This window comes from Oncorhynchus clarkii, chromosome 4 (assembly GCF_045791955.1).
Source record: "Oncorhynchus clarkii lewisi isolate Uvic-CL-2024 chromosome 4, UVic_Ocla_1.0, whole genome shotgun sequence".
NCBI lineage: Eukaryota > Metazoa > Chordata > Actinopteri > Salmoniformes > Salmonidae > Oncorhynchus > Oncorhynchus clarkii.
The window spans coordinates 22,746,849-22,773,544 of record NC_092150.1 but is presented as its reverse complement, the minus strand read 5'-3'; the positions used below and the strand labels follow the sequence as shown (position 1 = coordinate 22,773,544).

At 42.0% G+C, this 26,696-nt stretch overlaps 1 protein-coding gene and 1 pseudogene across 1 annotated transcript; both read right to left on the bottom strand.

Annotated features, from left to right (window-relative positions):
- Positions 1 to 1,199: 1,199 nt before the first annotated feature.
- On the bottom strand, positions 1,200 to 8,213 carry LOC139407626 (retinal Mueller cells isomerohydrolase). Its single transcript, XM_071151459.1, has 14 exons — positions 8,131 to 8,213; positions 7,651 to 7,733; positions 7,373 to 7,523; positions 5,869 to 5,976; positions 5,606 to 5,747; positions 5,367 to 5,514; positions 5,187 to 5,268; positions 4,962 to 5,094; positions 4,658 to 4,797; positions 4,441 to 4,570; positions 4,209 to 4,323; positions 3,962 to 4,056; positions 3,732 to 3,843; positions 1,200 to 1,460 (listed from the first exon to the last, which is right to left on the bottom strand). The coding sequence occupies exons 1-14, from the start codon at positions 8,139 to 8,141 to the stop codon at positions 1,312 to 1,314; spliced, it is 1,599 nt and encodes a 532-aa protein (XP_071007560.1). The 5' UTR covers positions 8,142 to 8,213; the 3' UTR covers positions 1,200 to 1,311.
- Positions 8,214 to 9,393: 1,180 nt separating this feature from the next.
- On the bottom strand, positions 9,394 to 22,930 carry LOC139407950 (DEP domain-containing protein 1A-like; annotated as a pseudogene).
- Positions 22,931 to 26,696: the final 3,766 nt, after the last annotated feature.

Here is a 26,696-nt window from a genome sequence, read left to right as displayed (position 1 = left end):
GGAGTTTCTCCCAATCTTCTCTGCCGATCTTCTCAAGCTCTGTCAGATTGGATGGGGAGCGTTGCTGCATAGCTATTATCAGGTCTCCAAAGATGTTTGATATGATAAGTCCGGGCTCAGGTTGGGCCACTCAAGGGCATTCAGAGACACCCTGAAACCACTCCTGCGTTGTCTTGACTGTGTGCTTAGGGTTGTTAACCTGCTCCAGAGCGCAACAGGACTTCATCAAGGATCTCTGTACTTTGCCTCGATCCTGACTAGTCTCCCAGTCCCTGCTGCTGAAAAACATACCCACATCATGCTGCTATCCCGCTTCATCGTAGGGATGGTGTCAGGTTTCCTCCAGATGTGATGCTTGGCATTCAGGCCTAAGAGTTCAATCTTGGTTTCATCAGACCAGAGAATCTTGTTTCTCATGGCCTGAGAGTACTTTTAAGTGCCTTTTGGCAAACTCCAAGCGGGATGTCATGTGCCTTTTACTGAGGAGTGGCTTCCTTCTGGCCACTCTACCATAAAGGCCTGATTGGTGGTGTGCTGCAGAGATGTTTGTCCTTCTGGAAGGTTCTCCCATCGCCACAGAGGAACTTTAGAGCGCTGTCCAAGTGACCATCGGGTTCTTGGTCACCTTCCTGACCAAGGCCCTTCTCCCCTGATTAATCAGTTTGGCCGGGCAGCCAGCTCTAGGAAGAGTCTTGGTGGTTCCAAACTTCTTCCATTAAAGAATGATGGAGGCCACTGTGTTCTTGGTGACCTTCAATGCTGCAGACAGTTTTTGGTACCCTTCCCCAGATCTGTGCCTCAACATTCCTGTCTCGGAGCTCTCCGAACAATTCCTTCGATCTCATGGCTTAGTTTTTGCTCTGACAAGCACCGTCAACTGTGGAACCTTATGTAGACAGGTGTGTGCCTTTCCAAATCATGGCCAATCAATTTAATTTACCACAGGTGGACTCCAATCAAGTTGCAGAAACATCTCAAGGATGATAAATGGAAACAGGATGCACCGGAGCTCAATTTCAAATCTCATAGCAAAATGTCTAAATATTTATGGAAATAAGGTATTTGTATTTTGATAAATACATTTTCAATAATGTCTAAAATATAATGACACTTGGTCATTATGGGGTATTGTGTGTAGATTGCTGAACTATTTTTTATCCATTTTAGAATAAGGCTGTAACGTAAAAAATGTGGAAAAAGGGAAGATGTCTGAATCATTTCCAAATGCACTGTAACTAGATGTCTTGTGTAAAGTATAATCCAACAGTTTTAGTATTATGATTGTTCTGTTGATGTGTTGAGAAAGTGGTCCTAAGGCTTGTACATTCCATGGAAGGTGACAGGGATGATAACCTCCACCTCAGCCCGTGCAATCTCTGTCAGATCTCTGGCATTGAGGATGAGGAGGTACCCTGGCCTCTGGTCTGCTCCAGGGTTCACCACGATGCTCAACAACACCCCTAGCAGGAGGAAAAGAGAGCAGTATCACAACCACAAAACCAGAAGTGTGCGAGAGAGGCATACCTACATTTGTATTTCAAGTTGTATACTGCCGGTATGTCAGCATTTTACGTCACACTAAGGTGAATCCTACTGATGGGTTCTGACTTATAAACTTGAAATACGGTTAAATCATCAGGTATCCTATGGAAAGGAGAAGGGCCACAGTCTGGTTTCTAAAACAGAAGTGAATGGTTATCTGTAGGAGGAACGTATATGGTTGCGGTCACTGATAAGGGTGGAGAGCTGTGGATTAGTGAGGAATGGGAGCCGAGTTCAGTTCAGGTCCCATTAAGCGAGAAGGAACAGTTTATTACCCACATCACTTACATTTATTGCTAGGCAGGAAGTTGTAATATTTAGAGGGAAGGAGGAGACTTCACCCATATTGTGGGCTGGAGATAGATACACATATACAGTTGAAGTCAGAGGTTTACATACACTTAGGTTGGAGTCATTAAAACTAGTTTTCAACTGCTCCACATATTTCTTGTTAACTATAGTTTTGGCAAGTCGGTTAGGACATCTACTTTGTGCCCGACAAGTAATTTTTCCAACAATTGTTTACAGACAGATTATTTCACTGCATCACAATTCCAGTGGGTCAGAAGTTTACATACACTAAGTTGACTGTGCCTTTCAACAGCTTGGAAAATTCCAGAAAATTATGTCATGGCTTTAGAAGCTTCTGATAGGCTAATTGACATAATTTGAGTCAATTGGAGGTGTATCTGTGGATGTATTTCAAGGCCTACCTTCAAACTCAGTGCCTCTTTGCTTGACATCATTGGACAATCAAAAGAAATCAGCCAAGACCTTAGAAAAACCATTTTAGACCTTCACAAGTCTGGTTCATCCTTGAGAGCAATTTCCAAACACCTGAATGTACCACGTAAATCTGTACAAACAAAAGTACGCAAGTATAAACACCAGGGGACCACGCAGCCATCATACCGCTCAGGAAGGAGACGCGTTCTGTCTCCTAGAGATGAACGTACTTTGGTGCGAAAAGTTCAAATCAATCCCAGAACAACAGCAAAGGACCTTGTGAAGATGCTGGAGGAAACGGGTACAAAAGTATCTATATCCACAGTAAAACAAGTCCTATAATCGACAACCTGAAAGGCCGCTTCAGCAAGGAAGACACTGCTCCAAAACCGCCATAAAAAAGCCAGACTACGGTTTGCAACTGCACATGGGGACAAGGATCGTACTTTTTGGAGAAATGTCTTCTGGTCTGATGAAACAAAAATAGAACTGTTTGGCCATAATGACCATCGTTATGTTTGGAGGAAAAAGGGGGAGGCTTGCAAGCCGAAGAACACCAACCCAACCGTGAAGCACGGTGCTGTGGGGGTGCTGTGCTGCAGGAGGGACTGGTGCACATCACAAAATAGATGGCATTATGAGGAAGTAAAATTGTGGATATATTGAAGCAACTTCTCAAGACATCAGTCAGGAAGTTGAAGCTCGGTCGCAAATGGGTCTTCCAAATGGACATTGACCCCAAGCATACTTCCAAAGTTGTGGAAAAATGGCTTAAGGACAACAAAGTCAAGGTATTGGAGTGGCCATCAGAAAGCCCTGACCTCAATCCTATAGAAAATTTGCGGGCAGAACTGAAAAAGCGTGTGCGAGCAAGGAGGCCTAGAAAACCTGACTCAGGTACACCAGCTCTGTCAGGAGGAATGGGCCAAAATTCACCCAACTTATTGTTGGAAGCTTGTGGAAGGCTACCCAAAACATTTGACCCAAGATTAAATTGTTTAAGGCAATGCTACCAAATACTAATTGAGTGTATGTAAACGTCTGAGCCACTGGGAATGTGATGAAAGAAATAAATCATTCTCTCTACTATTATTCTGACATTTCACATTCTTAAAATAAAGTGATGATCCTAACTGACATAAGATGGAATTTTTACTAGGATTAAATGCCAGGAATTGTGAAAACTGAGTTTAAATGTATTTGGCTAAGGTGTATGTAAACTTCCGACTTCAACTGTATATACACACACACACTTGTGCTGGTGGGAACATGTCTGTCTGTTCAGCTACCTGACACATTGGGTGAATAAACTTGGTTTGAGCTTTTATAGTTCTCCGGCAGTTTTTTCCTGTTATTTAGAACCCAACACTGCTTAGGTATGGTAATTCATGCCACCTGATCCAGTTGAAATGTTAGACAACAGATTGTGATATTATAGAATCGCCTAAAACCCTTCTGTTTACCGTCATCTTCCTCCACAGAGTCTGGGGTCTGCACAAAGATGGGTTCTGAGGGGTATGAGTCTGGCTCCTGCCACACCCACGTCTCCTTGGTCTTCACGTTCAGTTTGCAAATCTGGAGCAGGACACAATCAAACTCAATCCCTGAATGACTATCAGCAGGTTAGTTTAATCATAAACCTAATCAGAGTTGGATAATGTACTACTAGTTCTTGTCTGCGTGCTAAACTTACCCTGTCAGGGATGAAGTGGTTCAGACCCAGTCCATAGGCATAGCTGTAGTTCTTCCCAGAGAACTTACTGTAGTTGATCTGAGGGAACTCAAATGCTGCAGTGATAAAGGATTTTCAATGACTGATTCTACCGAATAAGGAAAATCTTACGACTGATGATATGAAAGAACAGATAGTTAGTGGCATCAGATGGTAAAAGAAAAGGGGAACCATAAAGGTTTAATGAAACACGCTGTGTGTGGGTTACCTTGTCGTGGTCCAGAAAACAGAACCTCAGGCTCCAGCCAGATGGTTCCATCACTGCGCATCACTGCAGTGGCTGTGGTGTACGGAAGGGATATCAGATTCTTCCCCTGTTTCTCCTGCAAGTACAAAAGGGAAAGACTTCACTGATATAGTCCTCTATCCTGAGATGATAACATCAAAGCAGTGATTACTACTCATTTCAGAAATGACAAGAATAAGGGCACAAAGCTTACTCTGTGGACGTCTATAGGCAGAACGTATCGCCGGACCTCCGGTTGAGGTGCCCTCATAGCAGCTTTCTTCACTTCCTCCCAGTTCTCCCGCAGGTTGGCCAGATATAGGTAGTTGTAGACAAACTCATGACTGAAACCAAACAAAAGAAAGGGGCACTGGATAAGTGTCTGGTACATGTTATTCTCAAGTCATTACAACAACTGGTCAATTACCTACCCTTTCCAAGTGCACAGGTCAACAACGATGAAGCCATCGTCCTCATAGCTGTTGATGTGATGGAAGAGATTGAAGGCAGAGGTCCTGAATTTATGCTCTATGTATTTAGCTGGGTCCTTCATAGCCAGATGGAACCATGTCTATATAAGAAAAATACTATTATCTGGTGATGAAGACATTTGTAATAGTGAGATTGATATATTGGCACTATATTAATCAAAAGTGAAACGCTAACAGGCTTTGTATACAGTTAGAGAATAGTGGTCTAAGAATAGTGGTCTAATAGCGGTCTAAGTTTACTTACACCCATGGTTTCGTTTGACTCAAAGCAATCCATGTAATTTGTGCCCCAGATGCTCCAAGCAGTCAAGAATTTTAGAAGGTTGATCTTTATTGGAGTCTCAACAAAGACAAAGTAGTTTTCTGTCATTCCAAAGCTGATGGACGACAAAGAAAAAGTATTGAAATAAATGTAATAAGCATGAGTGTTGCAATATAGAATGTGAACTCAATCAACGATGTCACTAACCTATGAACATACGAGGGCTTGAATCTCTCACTGCTGGGTATCTGCACAAGAACCTTGGACTTTGCAATGGGGTCGGACTTGTCTGAAAACAAGCATCAGAAAAAGACAAGACCCAATGCACTTAATTTAGGGACATCTCACTTCAAGAACAATTGTCTCAATGCTATATGCAGAACTAACCTTTCTGTCTGGGAGGAATTTTTACAATGTTGTAGGCCAATGACATGTTCTTCCCAAAACAGTTCCCAAGGTTGTACACCGTTCCATCACTTTCAATGTGTGGATGAGCCGTCACCCCATTGACCGAGAGGTAATCACACAGGTCCACCTGGAGAAAGTTTGTGAGACTTCTCCTTTGTGACGTACGACAGTTCTTATGTTCAATCTATCTGATGTTAGCCAGGGTAAGCAGCACATACCTTTTTCAGAGTCTCCAGTGTGTCTGGGTCCACTTTGGTGATGTAGTTGGTTTCTGTGCAGGCATAGAAATCCTCACCAACAGGGTACACATTCACTAAGCAATTATCTGTCACCTCAATCCCTTTGAAGTAGGTGAAAAACCTACAAAGACAGAAGAAAAGGGTTCATGAAATGAGGAAAGCGTGGATAATTTATGTAATGCCTAATAACTGAATTGTGAGGACATTGTTTTACTTTATCATAAAATTAGAGCAAATCAGACCGTGAGAATATATTTTTGCAGGGGTCTGGGTAGGCTGCTGTTCCAAACTCAGTGATGACCACTCTTTTCTCTGTCATGGCTCGCACATAGGCATCTGTTTTGACAAATCTACAGAGGAACATAAGGGTTAACTTAACAGTCTAGCCCTGTCATTGTTGGCCTTACTGCCTTGTTAGCCCATCCAAACACATTGAATAACAGTTTCACTACATGGAACAGTCCCCCCAAAAAATCCAAAGAAAGTCGGTTCTGAAGTGTCTGTTCTTTATCAGCGATATATATTTTTATTTTTTACATTTAGTGCCTTATTTTTGGCACTAAACAGTCTCCATATATACACTGTACTTCCATTAATTTTTTCCCCACAACTGGTGCCAGGGGACCTTCAGACGAGTCTTGTGAGCATCCTAGAGCAAAACAACATGTATGACACTTAGCCTAAACTGTTCGGACACTCCAGACAGAAGTTGTCAGATCAGCTGTACCCACTTCAGACAAGTCCCAAGATGCTTGTGGGGGTCATAAAGCAAAACACCATCGTTTGTGAGAGTCCCATTTGCGTACACTACAGACGATTTTGTAAGACGACTAATTTTCGGGATGTCTTATGGTCTGACAAACTCCGCTCTAGCTCGGTCACCTTTCACCGCAGATGCGGAAGTGCGACTGGCGGATTGAGACGCATCCAATGCAAAAAAATATATAGCTCTAGCTAAAACTGACTTATGGGTATTTTTTATTATGCCAAAAAGATTTGCACGGGTGCGCGGACATCGACTCTGAAGTTGAAATAATACTGTGAAAATGATAATACCCTGTTAGTGTAAGAGTAGGTGGGGGGGAAGAAGGAAAATAAAAAAATAAAAACTTGGAATTTCAGCCTGTTTTGGAGGGATGGAGTTTTGGCCTGTCTGGCGACATCACCAGGTGGTAGAAGTTAATTGACCAAGAAAGACTTAAACCTCTGCCAATAACCGTTAGTTTTCAGGATGCATACCGCCTCTCCCTCATTAGGCTCGTCCAATTAGGTCCCGCACGCAGACCACTCCCAGACAGTCCTAACAAAATTCTTTCATGAGAAATTACTTTTTCAATTTAAACAGTCAAAAAAAACACACTAAGGTACTGAATTATTAACTAGAAATGATTTGATAGAGATAAAAAAACCCAGCTGCATTGGACCTTTAAAAACAATTAACATGTAGCTTGGAACCTACAGATTGGGAATTGATAGGCCCACTTCTGTTTTAGCTTTCAGAAGCCTTTGAGAGCAGAAGGTCTCTGTGCTTTAGTCACTGTTTTAATTAGAAACAGCCCACGCTGAGGTTGCCCAAAACATTCCAGTCACATTTATTGGCCGAGGGGAACATTTCACAAAACTCCACAATTACTACCAGTGTGTTACTGTAAAATGATTGCATGCCCCCCTCATAATATAGATTTTACCACCACCGTGTGTAAACGTGTTACGCATCATCACTGAAGTCAACACGCAGGGGCTTACTTCCGATAGTAGGTCACATGGCCATTCTTTAGGTCAAACTTGTGCATGAGGGCCTGGCCATCAAAAAGGTGGTAGAAAGGTTCCGCCCCCACCTCGAACAGGCCGGGTCCCAGACGCAATAGACTGCCACTCAGCCATTCTGGAATCACACCTGAACACAGCATGAAATTATCCATGTTACCCTGTCGTGTTCAATCCTCACTCAGCCATGATATAACACCAACCTTCTTGCTTGTAAACCAAAGGGGAGTGGAGCCTAAGACCTGTTCCTCACCTACCTACAACGATAGCAGGAATAGGTTCATTCAATTCTCCACACGTCTCAAATATTTTCTTGTACCCACCAGCCGGATGCTGAATTCTGAAAATGAAACAAAAGTCAAAATAAACATCCATTCACAAAAGCATAGGCTGGTGATCTGACTTTTCTGGCCCAACCTAAAAATCAAAATGAGGTACCTCATTCTGCCCTAAATGTGAAGTTTAACTTCATCAAAACCAAAAACTACAATCTCAGACCAGAAAAATAAATGTTCAACTGCTTGACAGTAGCATGCAGTAAAATAGTAATGAGAAGGTACAAATACTTTTTTAAATTTTTATAACTTAGCACAACAGTTTATCAACAATTTACATACTCCTGTCAGTTACGCAACGCAGAAAGTCTGCAAAAAGTTTGCTTACTCACCAACTTACTATATTCTTGTATGGGAAAGTTATGCGAAGCGAAGGAAAATGTACAAAAAGGAGTTACTCACCGACTAACCATTTTCCTTTAGAGAATCAACAGCTTGTGTGCAGGAAGCCCAGTCTGAAATGCGAAGTGAGCAGCAGCCTTTATAGACAGTTCCATTCCCATGCAGAGCGCCGGGAGTCTGAGAATCTACCCCCAAACCAGAGGTCTCTGAAACAAAAGTTCCTTTGTGTCCAGACCATTCAGTTTCCAGTGAAGTTTAGCCCACCGCCACCACACAATTCTACCCCTTCAAGGAATTTCTCAGCCTAATTAAGACCAGAACCACATTTGCTAACCTGAGAGCCCCAAAAGGTTACAAAAGGGGCTAAACAACAAACACTTCATTGAAGTGAACAGGAAAGTAATGCAGTTCATTATGCAATATCTTTGGTTTCAAATATGTGTTCTACACGTTTTGTCAGAGAAAGATGTTCCTACTCTAGTTAACTAATTTGATGGATTCCAGATGAAAACAAGTTTATATTTAATCAATATTCTCTGTAGGCACCCACACGGAGGGTGTTATGGATGAGTATGATTAACACCGTCTTCCTCTTCTTCATCCTGATCTAGATGAATGAAGCGGTCAGTTGGTCAGACTTGGGTTGCAATGCACTTGGAATTATAAGATATTTCTCTGCCACATCCTTCCAGGGATAGTGCAATGATACTGTGGAATTTGTGCATTTTAAAAAGTAATTAGTGATACAAGGCAGTATTTCTGTCTGAGTAGCAACCATTGCTCTCCCTTCTTGTGCCAGACAGTACAAGGACACTAAGGTAAACAAAATATGAAATAAACCACATCCGTCAAAACATTAAGCCAATATATTTGCAGAATTAGTAAGGAGAAAACATTTTGTTTTACAGTTGGACATTCTCCTAAGAATGTAGCATAACAGATTTTTGGCAAGGAAATAATACACAAACGTTTATAACTGTTGTAATTGGCTCTTCCTTTGAGGTAAGTATACAGCCATAGACGTATTCGGAAAATGCATCAAACGGATTCCAAAAGGTTTATTAAGACTTCATCGATGGCATAAAAATACATATTATGGCAGATATCATATATATATATTAACAATTGTATTGATTGGTCAAAGCTACCATTCTTTTAAAATGACAGAAAATAGTGCTAAACTTTTCTGTATCCGAAATGGCTGAACATAACTTGCCAGGTAAGAAAATAGAGACAAATCCCAAGCCCAAAATATAAAATAAAGCAGTTTGAGCTTAACTTTAAGAGAATGTTATGGAATAAAATACATTAGAATACAAAAATACATTAGATGAAAGATCTACAGAAAAGTGCAATGCAAGAAAAGTCAAACGTGGATACAAAATGTTATGAGCACTTCATACAAACCTAATGAACTAGGTAGACAAATCACACTTAGTAACAAACGTAATCCCTAAAAAAACTCAAACGTTTTAAAGTTTGAATACTGTATACTCTGTCAATGGTAGTGTATGAATGTAGATCAATTGCAACATTGACAGAAAAACACCAAATCTAATCTTGGTTTGCTTTAGTCTCTTATTATACTCCATAAGAAATCAAAGTCACTTAATTGGTGCACTAAAGATAACTACTGCAGTAGTTTCAAAATAACATACACAAAAACACATTACTCAACATAAAATATGCATAATTCAACCCTAAAGATAATTGTTACATACTTGCAGTCTAAATTGGGAGGTGATCTCACCTGTATAGTCCTCCCACCTTTCATTTAGCTGCAAGAACAAAATGTACCTTCAGTTTCTAATACTAAAAGCTTGTGGTCTATTCATACTTATCAGCAATGGTGGCTTGCTCTTTGGTTAATCTCAGTGGTTGGAAAATGGCCAGAGTAAATGTCTGGATACTGCCTATGAAACTAATCATAGAAAAATTTATTAGACTTTGATTAACTTTATATATTTTTTAACACCTTAGTTAGAATTTCAAATCATAAGTTGTAAACAAAGTTGTAGTTTGATGGAAAATATGAAAGCGTTCAGACAACATGCCATCTAACTTATCTGCTTGAGCTTCTCCTTCCTGTCCTTCATCGACATGTTCTTGTCTTGACCAGGCTCTCCAGTAGGTCAGCGATCGCAGCCTGGGACAAACTCAGCTTCTACTCATCAAAAACTCTTTGGTGCTGATCCGTCTACAAAAGGAGTGGACGGGCACAGGGGCACCAACAATGTTATGTTATCTAGGGGAGGAAAGAAAACAGGCTCAAATCTCATACATGTAAGCAGTTGGGAAAAAAATAAATCATAGAAAATTGATCATGGAAGCTTTATAAAAATAAAAGCGACAGTAGTACTGTACCTGCACTTTCCTGAGGTAGGCGATGTGGTCCTGGACTGCATTCTGCAGATAGACAGGCACCTGGAGGATCTCCTGGTGATGATCCATGAGGAAGGAGACCAGTCTGGTGGCCAGCAGCTCATCCAGGTCCATCTCCTCCTTACAGCCCAGCACGCAGTGAGAGAACATATGCGCCATCTGAAAACGCAATGGGATTGAATAATGGAGTTGAGGACATGTTCATTTCATGCTCTTTTTAGGTTTACCATGTTCAGATCACGCAGAATTGTAAAACCTGTTTCTCCTCACCAGTGTGTGTGTTGCTATGGTGTCATGGAGCCGAGGCAGGTCCATGTTCTGACTCATCCGGGAGATCATTCTCATCAGCAGCTGGAGCTTCCTTCGGCTGGCAGGAGGCAGAAACAGGGTGCAGAGCTGCAGAGCCTCAATGGCCACCTGCTCCAACTGAGGCTGGAGGAGACCTTCACACAGAATGGGTGTGTGAAGTTGGCCCTTTGTACACATCAGATCATAATGATACACACAACCACTAGGACTTGAGGCTAATGAAATACATTGAAGTGACTGAAGCATCCGTGTGATTAACTGGAATACATGTATATTGCAATGGCAAAAAAGCAATTGCTTCTCACTACAGTAATAACACTTGTACAAGTTACTAAATGTAATGTCATATCTAGACATAGGGAGTATCAAGGCAGACTTTAAACAGAGCAGTTTAAAGTTCTGGAGAGCATCCATATGGATACATTTGAAATTCTTCCAGTGATAACATTAAAGGACAATTAGATCCTCACCCCACATTAGTGAAAGCCCAATGAGTAATGTTAGTCAGGTGTTAAGACATGCAAAAGCACAACACACAAGCATTCAGTTAAGATGGCGCCGAAGAGAATGGCTGATGTTTTACATGCCCGTAACCAAATTGTGCCATTTTGTTCCTCTTTTGCATTGTTTGTAAATTATTTTTTACAACTTATTTTGTACATAACATTGCTGCTACCGTCTCTTATGACCAAAAATAACTTCTGGACATCAGAACTGGGATTACTCACCACAAACTGGAAGAAGCTTTTTCCTTTAACGAGTCCAACGATAAAGACATAATGCTCTCCCAGGAACAGGCCTAGAGCCCCGTCATTTGTGTGAAAAGACAGCGGAAAAGAGGACGCAGATTGGGCTTCCTTTTGAGAATCCGTAAGCGAGAATCCCACTGCCGTCAATTCTACTTGCTAACATGCAATCATTGGAAAATAAAATTGATGACCTATGATTATCCTACCAACGGGACATTAAGTACTGTAATATCTTATGTTTCACTGAGACGTGGCTGAACGACAACAGGGATAATAGAGCTGGAGGGATTTCCAATGCACTGGCCGAACAGAGAAGCTACGTCTGGTAAGACGAGAGGTGGGGGTGTCTGTCAATAACAGCTGGTGCGCGATATCTAATAAAGAAGTCTCGAGGTATTGCACCTTATGATAAACTGTAGACCACACTATCTACCAAGAGAGTTCTATATCTATATTATTGATAGCAGTATATTTACCACTACAGACTGATGCTGGCACTAAGATAGCACACAACCAACTCAATAAGGCCATAAGCAAACAAGAAAATGCTCACCCAGAAGCGGCACTCCTAGTAGCAGGGGACTTCAATGCTGGCAAACGTAAATCAGTTTTACCAAATTTTTACCAGCATGCAACCAGAGGGGGAAAAAAATATATAAAATAATAACTAGACCACCTACACAGAGATGCATACAAAGCTCTCCATTTGGCAAATCTGACCATAATTATATCCTCCTGATTCCTGCTTACAAGCAAAAACTAAAGCAGGAAGTACCAGTGACACGCTCAATACGGAAGTGGTCAGATGACGCGGATGCTACAGGACTGGTTTGCTAAGACTGGAATATGTTCTGGGATTCATCCAATGGCATTGAGGAGTATAGACCTCAGTCAGCAGCTTCATCAATAAGTGCATCAACAACGTCGTCCCCAGTGACCATACGTACATATCCCAACCAGAAGCCATGCATTACAAGCAACATCCGCATCAAGCTGAAAACTAGAGCTGCCGTTTCAAGGAACGGGACACCAATCTGGACGCCTATAAGAAATCTCGCTATTCCCTCAGACGAACCATCAAACAAGCAAAGTGTCAATACAGGATTAAGATTGAAACCTATTACACCGGCTCTGACACTCGGATGTGGCAGGGCTTGAAAACTATTACGGACTACAAAGTCCAACTGGCAAGTATCTTCATTGGTATTTTCAACCTCTTCCTGTAATACCTACATGTTTCAAGCAGACCACCATAGTCCCTGTGCCCAAGGAAGCGAAGGTAACCTGCCTAAATGATTTCCGCCTCGTAGAGCTCACGTCAGTAGCCATGAAGTGCTTTGAAAGGCTGGTCATGGCTCACATCAACAGCATCCTCCCAGACCCACTCTTATTCGCATACCGCCCCAACTGATCCACAGATGACGCGATCTCAAATCGCACGCCACACTGCCCTTTCCCACCTGGACAAAAGGAATACCTGTGTGAGAATGCTGTTCATTGAATACAGCTCAGCGTTCAACACCATAATGCCCACAAAGCGCATCACTAAGCTAAGGACCCTGGGACTAAACACCTCCCTCTGCAACTGGATCCTGGGACTTCATGTACCGCCTCCAGGTGGTAAGGGTAGGCAACAACACGTCTGCCAAGCTGATTCTCTCCCCCCCAGGGGTGTGTACTTACTCCCCTCCTGTACTCCCTGTTCACCCACAACCGCGTGGCCAAACACGACTCCAACACCATCCTTAAGTTTGCTGACAACATTGGTAGGCCTGATCACCAACAACGATTAGACAGCCTATAGGGAGGTGGTCAGAGAACTGGCAGTGTGGTGCCAGGAAAACAACCTCTCCTTCAATATGAGCAAGACAAAGGAGCTGATCATGGTCTACAGGAAAAGGCGGGCTGAACAGGCCCCCATTATCAACAGGGCTGTAGTGGAGCGGGTGGAGAGTTAAGTTCCTTGGTGTCGACATCAACAACGAGCTATCATGGTCCAAGCACACCATGAGTCGTGAAGAGGGCACAAAAAAATCTTTGCCCCCTCAGGAGACACAGAAGATCTGGCATGGGTCCCCAGATCCTCAAAAAGTTCTACAGCTGCACCATCGAGAGCATCCTGACCGGTTGCATCACCGCCTGGTATGTCAACTGCTCAGCATCTGACCGTAAGGTGCTACAGAGGGTAGTGCGTACGGCCCAGTAAATCACTGGGGCCAAGCTTCCTGACATCCAGGACCTATATAATAGGTGGTGTTAGAGGAAAACCCATAAAATTGTCAGACTTCAGTCACAAGTTAGACTGGTTTCTCTGCTACCGCACCGCAAGCGGCTTCTACCCCCAAGCCATAAGACTACTCAACAATTAATCAAATTGCCACCGGACTATTTACATTGACACTCCCCCGCCATTTGTTTTGTACACTGCTGCTACTCGCTGTTTATCATCTATGCATAGTCACTTCATCCCTACCTACATGTACAAATGAACTCAACCTGTACCCACACACACTGACGCGGTACCGGTACCCCCTGTAAATAGCCCCGTTATTGTCACTTATTTTTTACTTTCGTTTATTTGGTAAATATTTTCTTCTTCTTGAACTGCACTGTTGGTTAAGGGCTGGTAAGTAAGCATTTCACAGGAAAGTCTACACTTGTATTCAGCACGAGACAAAGTTTGATTTGCAGACGCAGGCTTACTTTGCTCGGGACTCCGGTACCGTGCATAAGTGGACACCGAAGGCAGAGCAAGGGTCGGCCTAAACAGGTCCAGAGAGCTCTGACAGCGCCTGCTAACAGAGGGCTCTGGTCGGAGGTCCATGCTGCTGGTCCTCAGGTTGAGCAGACTGGGGCCCATCAGGCCAATAATGGAGGAGTCTGGCTTCATGGTGATGTCTGCTACAGGGACAATAACACCAAAACAGCTGGCAGACATCTTTCTGTGCTTAGCTATATCCAAACAGGTACCAATGCTCCTTGGGCATCTGACTGAATGAGGGGTTGTCCATTGGTAGGGAGATGCCGATTCTGGCGCAGTGAGCGCTATCCTCTACAGAAGTCACACCTGAACTGGTGTCACAACTAGGAGCAGTTCCCATGGTGACAAAGCCTTGGGATTCAGAGTTAGGGCAGCTGTCTGGCTGAGAGTGTTTTACTCTGAGGTGGAGTGCTGTACTTGCTGCCATTGTTACTTTTGCAGGACGCCAGACTCTCAGAAGACTGGAACAACTTGAGTCGGGAGCATAAGTTGGACTCTGGCAATTCATCCAAGATTCTCTCCAGGGAACAGCTCCTGGGTCTGAGCCTAATGGACAAGGCTCCACTGCTCTGACCAGGACAGGCTCAGACTGCTGCCTTCAAAGACATCCTCAGAATTGTTCGGAAGGAGTTCTGGGGATCCCCAGAACTAGCCCTTCAGCCTGGCAGGCCCATCTGGGGGACCCTCCTGGTACAACCTGTCTTCAAAGCTGCATACATGGACTGGGCATTCGAGCTGAGCACTTCTCTCATTGGTGAGTCACCCTCATCAAAAGCCCCCTTCCGAATTAAGCTCAACAGCAGAGATTCGGTAGATTTTAATTGGTTAACAGCACTGTTCGTGTGATGGTTTTTTGCAGGCTGGGGGTAGCTGTGGGTAGCTGGGCACCTCTTGGTTTTTTCACTTTCCTCAGTTTTAGGAGCCAAAATGTAGCCACATAAAACTAGCAAGGGACCAGACAAAAACAAAACTTGTGAAGCCGGCAGGACAAACATGAGTGGGCACATTTCTTGGGGGGGAGGGGGGCTAAATTGGACACACGAGTTAGTAATAACACAAGTCACAGCGCAGTCAAGACATCCTCTATTATGAGGCAAATAAACCAGTTGCAGTTTCATGCTGCTTGTATTAGATATGGTCAATCTTATTGTTCAACTGGAGAGTGGAGATATGTCTCAAACAATATCTCATCCAAAATAAGTTCCCATTTACAGAGGCATTTCATAGAGAAGGATGAAAATGTAAAACACCATTCACATTACTCATATTAACTAATGTAAACCTGAATCCATTAACCACACCTGAGATGTGTACTCTAATTTACAAATAACTGCAAATGCTGCTAAAGATGGAGTGCAAATGACATTATGGGTGAATTGACCCTTTGCTATGCCCCACACTGGACTTTGGGGCAACCAATGGCAGCACTCAAATGGGGGAGGGGTCTTTAACAGTGAACCAAGGGCACTTGCTACTGTTTATTCCTGAAATGCAGAGTCTGTTGGAGTATTCTTCCAATCTGAAATTATACTTTTGTTACATTGTTTGCTAGCTATGCTGCTTAGCTAGCCAAGTCTCATAGACCACCAAACATTGCCAATGCTAGTCAGCCACTCAATATAAAACTTGTTCTCTCTAAATGCATGTTAACCAGACAAGTTATGAATACAACTCCCATCTGCTGTCAACATCAGGGTATGATTTGAGAGCTCTAGCTAGTCAGCGCCATGCTGAGTGAATTCAGAGCCATTCAATGGCTAGCCACACTACAAACATAATTTTACCAGGTTCATGTGAAGCAATTGTAATGACAGTCCACCACAACATATCCAATTTCCTGATTAGCAAGGGGTAGTCGGTCTTTTAATAGACAATGAAATTGAACAGAGTTTGAGCTCAACAGTAACCAAAGGGGGCAGGGCTTAGAGAAGGGTAAATTTAATCCAGATTTTAGTAACACCTTAGGTTAGGGAGGAACAGAGAAACCATTGAAATTGAGTGTCATACAATTTCACCTTTGACAATAATGCATTCAATTCAAAAGTTTGTCAAATGTATACATACCCAAGATGTTGACAAACAACTTGTAGTATTCAGATGTGAGAATTGGCCGAGGGAGGCTATAGAAGTAGTCAGAGACCGTTTTGAACACATCCCTCTCAAACCCAGGATAGGATGGCTGGCTGGCATCATACTTCGGCCCTAGAATGGTATGGGTGATATTTGACATGTTGGTCTGAAACAAAAGCTCTCATATTGAGCCTTGTTTCATATGAGGGGAAATATTCATACAATACACACACAAAAAAAGTAACTTACAGTTTGCAAGACCTTTCATTGCAGACAAAACCCAGTGTGGGAGGTCATCTGTGGGGAAAAAGCTTCAATGAGGTCCGGCTGGCCGCACTGAAATTGGTTACTTTTCCTCGCCGTCGAAATTTGCAAATTAAGTCCCATTTATTGTTTTTGGAATTTAATGCTCTTTGACTGTCTAGCTTTCATTTAGGTGATTATTAGTGAGCTGGACACAGTCAAGAAACTATGAATGTACGTCCTTTATCATTTCCACACACCCACCCGCGGGTCGGATTGGACCCCCTAGCGGGCTGGATCTGGGCTGTATGTTTGATACCCCTGGTCTACACTGTGTAGACAGAGTGCAGATATAAAATCAGACCTACCCGTCTTATCCTCAAGTGTAACAACCCCATGCTTGTTCACAATGGTCATGTTGTACACAATGTTTTGAGGATTGATGTGTCTTGGATCCAAAACAACCTCAAGTGAGGTCAATCCCAATGTTTTCTGCAGGCTGAAAACATGAAATGGCAATAGATTAAGGATCTAATCATTCAAACTTTTGAGAAGAATTTAAGAGTGGATCTTACTGTGTGAGAGTGATGCCTCTCCAAACATCCTGGATTTCTTCCTCTGTTAATACTCTGGGCTGTACCACTTCGCTCACAGGCTCAGTCTCCATATCTTGTTTTGAGCGAACCACATTTTCCTGTGAAAAATAATAATGCATCTGTCAATTATGTAGACAAGTGAGGAAGTCATACCAGAGACACTGCGGTTGCCCGGCTACCCATCCACAGCGCTCCGGCCAAACGAATGATAGAGGACTCGTGCTCAAAAGCTTGTTTAAGCAGGAGAAGCTCCATTGAGGACTTCCACAATTTTAAAGTATTCAACTGGGTGAGACTTCCTATGGATCTGATAATTCCATCCAGGCCATCAGGAGGGATCAGCCAATGAATTACACTTGTGATCAAACATTCGATATCTGCAGGTGGCGGTAAATCATCAACCTTGGCGTTATACCTGTTCAAACACACTCCAGGTGGCAGTATGCACTATTTCAGTTTGTTTACCAACTCAGAAGTAGAAGAAAATGGACTACTTCAAAAATGGAGATGGCCTCAATGGCGCTGCCCATGTGCTCACAGACACCATTATGGGACAGATGCAGAGTCATCGATCATTCAACAGTCTGGACTTCTGGAATGCGAAACACTGACCATTCTGATTGATCCCAGAAACCAATGGGTTGGGCCATAACTGGCCTACATGATGTTGTTATCAACTTTGATACTCATTCTCAGATGTTAGAGACGATCCAATCGCTAATAAATTTGTTTTGTACAATGGCCCTCATGTTGACTTCATGTACACTACATGACCAAAAGTATGTGGACACAGTTCTGCAGGAAAGTCAACTTCTTCCACACTGATCAACAAACCATTTCTGTATGGACCTCGCTTTGTGCATGGGGGCATTGTCATGCTGAAACAAGAAAGGGGGATACCTAGTCAGTTGTACAACAGTGCCTTCAACTGAAATGTGTCTTCTGCATTTAACCCCCTCTGAATCAGAGAGGTGCGGGGGGCTGCCTTAAAATCGACATCCACATCTTTGGCACCCGGGGAACAGTGGGCTAACTGCCTTGCTCAGGTGCAGGACAGATTTTTACCTTTCGGTTACTGGCCCAACGCTCTAACCACTAGGCTACCTGTCGCCCTCCTACAAACTGTTTCCACAAAGTTGGAAGCACAGAATCATCTAGAATGTCATTGTATTTCCCTTCACTGGAACTAAGGGGCCTAGTCCAACCATGAAAAACAGGCTCAGTCCATTATTCCTTCTCCACCAACATTTACAGTTGGCACTATCCATTCAGGCAGGTAGCGTTCTCCTGGCATCCACCAAACCCAGATTTATCAGTCAAACTGCCAATGGCAAAGAGTGATCATCACACCAGAGAGCACGTTTCCACTGCTCCAGAGTCCAATGGCTGCAAGCTTTATACTACTCCAGCCAACGCTTGGCACTGCGCCTGGTGATCTTAGGCTTGTGTGCGGCTGCTCAGCCATGGAAACCCATTTCATGAAGCTCCTGACAAAACAGTTATTGTGCCGACATTGCTTCCAGAAGCAGTTTGGAACTCAGTAGTGGGTGTTGCAACCGAGGACAGACGATTATTATGCGCTTCAGGATTCGGCAGTTCCGGTTCTGTGAGCTTATGTGGCCAACCACTTCGCGGCCGAGACGTTTTCCACTTCACAATAACAGCACTTACAGTTGACCGGGGCAGCTCTAGCAGGGCAGAAATTTGATGAACTAACTTGTTGGCAAGGTGGCATCTTATTACAGTGCCACATTGAAAGTCACTGAGCTCTTCAGTAAGGCCATTCTACTGCCAGTGTTTGTCTATGGAGAATGCATCGCTGTGTGCTCAATTTTATACACCCGTCAGCCACAGGTATGACTGAAATAGGCAAATCCACTAATTTGAAGGAGTGTCCAGCGGAATTAAACTCAGGATGAGTCATCAGGCCATAATAGGGGTACATTTATAACAACAGTACTTACTACAGTATCTTTGTCCAGTTTCTTGGAACTCCTACATTTGAAGCCTTCCTTTTCCCTCATTGAGAAACTCTTCTTTACGGATGCAGGCCCTGACACAAGTGGGCAATGGGGAATTCCCTTCAAAAGAGAAGGGAACCTAGGACATTCCAGGTGAAATTATTTAAATACATTTGTGAAATCAAATGTATTGTCAATCATATACAAAGTGTCAGACAAATATCAACATCAAGTATGCTTTGATATCGCATGTTTACAGATTCTACAATTCAAAAGAAACACACCAAATAGATAAATTTACATGTAGAGATGGCAGTTCTCCTCGAAATCTTTGGAACCCCATCTGCCCTTTACATCCTCGATTACATGATTCTTGAGGAACTTCTTCAGCAGCTGGACAGTCTGTTGTCTGGTGACATCTGGTCCGAAGTTACTATTGTTCCTGAGCAGTTCATGCAACCAGTCGACAGCTGCCACAGCAGTAAAACAGTTCGCATACACTCTGAAGTGCTGCCGATGTTTTCGCAGAGGCATTCCCGTTCGGAAAAGCTTTGCAACTTCATTCCACTGCAAATGGAAAATAGCTGTATGCATGCATGCCTACAGTACTTTCTAAAAGATTAGGTAATTATCTGTAAGATTGCATTTGGGTTGAAGTCCCAGTGCAGTCAAAAACGTGATTTGTGTGATATTACTTTTAACACTAGGAGGTTGGAATACTACTGTGAAAAAGATGCTGTTTAGTGTGAGAGCTGTTTGAAAAGACAGAGTTTCGGCCTGCCTGGGATATAAATTAGTTAATAGACCAATAAGAAAGACAGTTTCAAAACTCTGCCTATAGGGCTCCGAAAGGACACGCCCCTCTTTCCACAATTTCGGTTCTGGAACTGACACTCACTCATTTGTAGCATACTAATTTCAACAACAACAGCGTGTTTCCAAACATTGAATGGGTACAAAAATAAAACATGTATAAAAAACATTTTTTACCGAGACGAAAAGTCAAGGCTATGTAGATACCAGAGTTAGTTGTCGTACAAACTACTCATCCTGCGAACACATGACGGCACTCAATAACTGCTGTATCGTCCGATCACAGCAGCTACAAGTCACTTAAACTGTTAGCGAACAGGTCATGTCACATCATGTGTTCAATAACAGATCGTTGGACAATAGACTGCAAAGCTCATGCTAGTGTAGGTTTTGGTGTTCTTTGAAACAGAAACTGACAGTAAAAACATCATTTCTCAACACAGAGGTTGGAACTCTCATAACCGATGGGCACTACATCAACATACAAATTGTTTAGCAAACGTTTACATTACAGAGTAATATCGCCAATATTTGATATCACTACGGGTTTCGTGGATTGAGAATCCATGTCCGGAATCGCTCGTTGCAGCTCTAACAGCTAGTTTTCCCCTCCCCACTCAGACCACTCCCAGACAGTAATAGTACATTTTGAACCTTTATTTAACTAGGCAAGTCAGTTAAGAACAAATTCTTATTCACAATGACAGCCTATCCTGGCCTGCACTGGCCCAATAATGCACCGCCCTATGGGACTCCCAATCACAGCCAGATGTGATACAGCCTGGAATCGAACCAGGGACTGTAGTGACGCCTCTTGCACTGAGATGCAGTGCCTTAGACCATTTGTCTTTCTTGTTTACCATTTTAATTGAAAAGAATCACAGTAAGGTACTTAATTGTTACGCAGAAATGACTTGATATTGAGATAAACACAGCTACATTGGAACTTTAAACTATGTAGTTAAGCTGATTAAGGCACATCCTAAAACATTGGCAAGCAAGCAAACTATCGGGACAGAGGCATATACACAGAGTATACAAAACACCTTCCTAATATTGAGTATATTTGCCCTCAATTCATCAGGGCATGGACTTTACAAGGTGTTGAAAGCGTTCCCAATTAGCATTAAAATATTCCCCATGTAATGTTATGTACCTGAATGTCTAGAATGAGCATTATGATGCATTTATGTTACACTTCAACATTCTATGGCAGCCATGTTAGCTCCCCATTAACATTACATGGGGAATATTTAAACACAATAATCTGGGTGGTTCGAGCCCTGAATAATGATTTGCTGACAGCCTTGGTTTACCGTATAAACTCACCCCATTCCGTACAAATGTGCTCAACCGCGACATTCAAACGAGGCTACAAAGAAAACTAATGGAACTGTAGCGACTGTTGACTTCAAAATTGGGGGTGTGAACTAGGTTTCTATTCAAGCGCTGATCGACATGGTAATGGCTCTATAGTATTGGAGAAAAGTTTAAAAAAACGGACCCTCGTACAGCACGCATAAAGCAACTATTCTGTCTTACAATCTCTCTCCACCAGGTGTAGCACGTCTCTCATCCTTTAAAGACAAGAAATGGACAGTGACGGGGGTAAGGGGGATACCTAACCATTTTTTGTGTCATCATTGCATGCGATCATCATGCTCAAAGCCGCTGTTTACTTCTAAGATCACTTTAGCACCGCCCTAAAAACCCGATTCAAATTCGACACAAACCTTCAAATAGGTATGTAATGACGCATTATATAAACACTTTATAGTGTTTTATTTACATTTCAGAGGCGATAAGTTGGACAGATGGAGTGAAAAAAAGTAATTTCCCCACACGACATCTCTCCTTCTCACTATCACACATTAGTTTCGCTTCCCCACCCGCCATTTTTAAAAAGACCCGAAGGGGCTCATTGCCTGCTTGAATTATGCAGAAATGGGCAGTGTTTAGGTCATGTAATTGGTTCTGTTGGAAAGGGAAGAAATTGTGCTTTACAATGGTATTGACATTACAGTTGATCTGGAAGTATTACGTTTTTGGGGCGCTAAAATAAGGGCAATTGTACGGACCAAGGCGATGTACGAGTTTACGTTACCACGGGTATAACAAATACTGTTCGTTTATTTTTTTATTTTTCAAGCGTTATTTTAAGGGAGTATGCAAACACTCTAGGTTCCCATAGCCAACGTCATCCGAACTGAAACATGCTGATATCTTCAGGCACCTCGGGGTTCGTGGTATTTGACCAATATACCACGGCTAAGGTATAGGTACGCTTCGAACACATTGCCCGCTCTTGCATGTTGGGTACAAATTGAAACGCTGCGTTTGCATTGCTTTCGGTGTGGTGCATACGGAACGTGTGAGTCAAACTGTATGTTTAGATGGCTTGACAGAAATGGTAGCAGAAAGTCAATGTCGAACTTTTGTAGCGGTTCATGCTGATACTATTTGCGCAATGATACTGTCGGTGTGTTCGAAGCGTCAGCCATGGTATATTGCCCACATACAACTACCCCCGCCCCCCCTTCTGCATGTTTAGAAATAAAACAATACTCAACATTCTAAAATAAAGCCTAATTATTCGTAAGGCTCTGTTTCGAGAGCTTTACTGCTAATCCTAACATATTGTTGGCTCGGGGTTGTCTGTCTGGCTAAAAATTAAACATAAAAGACAGTGTTATTTTGCATTTTGAGTGATCTGCTCAGATCTTAGTTAACTACTTCCCAGTCAACTTGCATTGTACTGGCTAGTAAGCAGCATTATTTCACCACATTGTACTGGCTAGCAAGCTAATTTAACGGTCAACTTCATAACAAGAAAAGATTACCAGTTTTGTCGCCCTGTAAGGACCGGGAGTGACAAGCGAACTCATAATATTGAAGCTAGAAACGAAGACAATCAACATGCAAAAACACACATTGTCTTAGTTTGTTGCTAGCAGGGGCCAACTTGCCACATTCTCAACAGTGCCGAAGTCACAGATCGAAAGGGTTCATTGGCGTTCCACACTATTTAAATGATGAGCCTTGTTCTGGAGGCAGCTGATTGAACAACATTTGTCACGTGACTATTCATAGGCGGACAAATTAAATAAAAGAGTACTGTACAAATAGGTGAGACCTTTGACAAGACTCATGAGTGATTATGCTAACACGGGCAACAATGTATCAAATCTCATCAGAGATTATCAAAATTATATATCATGTAGCAGTGAATTCTGAGAACCATAATTTATAGTGAAACATTGAATGTAGACTGCCACCTGGTGCATGCACTATGTTCCTACAACCAACAAAGCAGTACATACAGTAAGCAGCAATGTATCAAATCTCATCAGAGATTATCAAAATGATATCATGCAGCAGTGAATTCTGAGAACCAGAATTTATAGTGAAACATTGAATGTAGACTGCCACCTGGTGCATGCACTATGACCCTACAACCAACAAAGCAGTACATAACAGTAAGCCACTACAAGCTGTTGTTTTGGCTTAGTTTAGTTAACAACATTTAGTTATAGCCCAAACATACCTACAGTGAGCCAGTACTGTAAACATTAGCATATATAAACTATATGCCTGCAGGAATAACTTATTGAATGACATGTTACCATTCATGACACATTCAGTAACTGATCACAAACGGTCTGGTAGTTACTGTTCTTTGATGTTTTATTTATTTAACTAGGCAAGTCAGTTAAGAACAAATTCTTATTTCCCCCAGCCAAACCCAGACAACACTGGGCATCCCAATCACAGTCAGATGGGATGCTGCCTGGATTTCAACCAGGTACTGCAGTGACACTGGAATGCAGTGGCGTAGACCACTGCGCCACTCAGGAGCCCAAGTTGGATGTGATTGGCATCCAACTTTGGTACTGAGTTTTTTGTTGTTGTCTAAACTGTCTACATTAAAGCTGCTCATTAAAAGCTGCAGGCTAAATTGTGCAGATGGTCATAAATATTGCATTGGAAATGAAACTCCACTATTGAAAGAAGGAAGAAAATGAGGTGTTAAAGGCCCTGTACAGTCAAACGTAATTTTCCTGTGTTTTATATATATTTCCACACTATGAAGTTGGCATAAGACCTGATTTCAAATGCATGTGTATTTGAGTATCTGTTATTAAAAATATTTTTTTCTGTCTATTTGAGTATTTTCAATTACACAACCCAGTATTTTTTATTTTTTTTTAACCTTAATTTAACTAGGCAAGTCAGTTAAGAACAAATTCTTATTGACAATGACGGCCTACATTTTAATGGTTATTTGTAGAAACAAAATAGTTGATGAAATTGTATTTAATAGGATTTTCAAATACCTGGGTTAAATGCATGGGAATGTATTGGAGTCAGTGTCTTACAATTTTTCAAATACTTACCAAGTGTATTTCCAAATACATGAACATTTTCACCTACTTGTCTTTTCAAATAAAATATATATGAATACTTTCTTCGAAATGTATGTGAAGGTAATTGAGATATAGTATTTGGACCCAGGTCTGGTTGAAATAATTCCGGTGAAATTTAAAAAATGATGATAATGCCCTTTTAGTGTAAAAGCTGTTGGAAAAGACCACCTGAAATGTCTGTTTTAGCCTACTTGGTGATATCACCAGGCAGTATAAATTAATAGACAAATAACAAAGGGAGTTTCAAACCTCTATGCCAATAACAGTTCATTTTCAGGTTACATATCCCTCCCATTAGGCTTGACCAATTAGTCCCCTCATTCAGACCACTCCCAGACAGTGCTAGCAAAATTCTTGCTTGAGAAATTGCTATTTGCTAAGAAGTTATTTTATTAATTTTGAAAATGTAAATGTAAAACAATCCCAGTAAGGTACTTCATTGTTACCCAGAAATGTTTTGACATTGAGATAAAAATGGCTGTATTGGAACTTTAAGAAATGGGCTTTGGGGAACATATCTGCTGAGCTGAAAGCGTACTAGTGTGGTTCTCTCTGATCAGATCTTCGGAGGAGGCAGCTTCAGAACTACATACAGTCCCTCCTGCTGAGTTGTGCAGGACAGGAACCTCTAATACTATCATCTCATCACCGAGGGCCTCCACTATCCAGGGTTACTGCCTAGTTCCCGTAGACAAGTCCTCCCTTGTCTAATAGTAATATTATTCTACAACTTAATAACTCTGGATTCTAATCATATTTTGCAATATTGAATTATGGGTGCACCTTTCCTCAAGACATGGGAAAGGTAGTAACACAGCAGGGAACTGTTGTGTGGGAATAACAACTGTAATCGTGTGTATAAAGCCATAGAATGTCTTTACCCCTGTGCAATATCAGGATAACAATAACAATATGTTATTTGGGTATTATGGTAATCATTTGTTGTTGCATAGATCTTCGTAAAACCTTTGAAAAACAATATGTTGAGGGTGGGGAGAGTTTGACAGATGGGTGGGAAAATAAAGGAAGTCACTCTACTTTGTATAACAAAAGGCCTGGGTGAGTTAAATTACAGTGGGACACAGCTGGATAGCAACACGATGTGTAAATCATCTAATGAGGCCCTCTCCTTTTGTCTCTTTAAAAATGTTTCTGAACTATGCTTCTAACATTTTCTAATGAACTAATAAACCAATGTGTATAGCAATTTTGACTTGTTTTTTCTTTCCCTTCTTTTTTGCAAAATAGCACAAAGAAAACAGTGATATTATATAAATGGTTTTCTCTAGGCTCATAACAACCACCCCCTGCTGTATGTTATCCAGTTAGGCATTGCTGTGACACAAAATATGAAAGTAAATAAAAGGAGGTTAGATACATATGGTCAAAAAAGGTGAGTGTAGTGCTTTAGATTTGCTAATGTCAGTACTGATTGTACGATATACTACTCACTGCAACCATCCCCACAAGCCACCAAACTCTCTTTAGCAGTCATTTAGATCTGCAGCAGAGCACAGTCTTCTGCAGTAAGAGAGGTATATGACATATATGGACATAAGTGAAGGCAGGGGCAAAATTAAGGCGTCCCCATGCTTCCCAGCTGAAACAGTTCCTCCATATATTACGACATTTTGTGACGTTTTTGTTAATATTGAACACACAAAAAAAATTCTGGAGGCATCCCGAAGTTCGGAGCCGAAGTCTACGCACCTTCCTCGGTGATTGGTCAACAGCTGGGATTCTTCAATAAAGTCTTTATTGTCATTCAACGAGAGACGACTCGTTTTCCTGCAAATGAAAAATACTGCACCAAGCATCTTAGTTAGATGTAAAAGATCTCCTCTGCAAAAATGTCAAAATTAATGACAGATTTCTTCAGTTATCTTTGATTCATTCAGACTATTTTGAGGTAGCGCATACTGGCTACGGCGTCTCAAAATGGACAAACAGTACTATTGCCGCTTTTTCAAATTTTTTAAGCTAAGATCTTTTAAGGGAGTATGAGCACACTTGTTCGGTTCGGCCAGCCACTTGGCTAGGCGCCAGCCGTACTGAGGCATGCAGACGCCTTTAGTGATTTGGAGGACTCAGGCAGAGGCCAGTCTGAGACCCCCCACCCATGTTTAACACATTCATGGCTACTGAATGAAGAGCTTTTCTGAGCCATCTCTTTTAGGTGAACTATGCAGAATGAAAAGGCTAACTGAAAATACTTTAAATGCTCTTTACTAGTAACAACCTTTTCATTACCACATCACTTTTCATAGCTCAGGCAGTAGGAAGCTCTCTTCTCCATTTATATGCAGATGATACAGTCT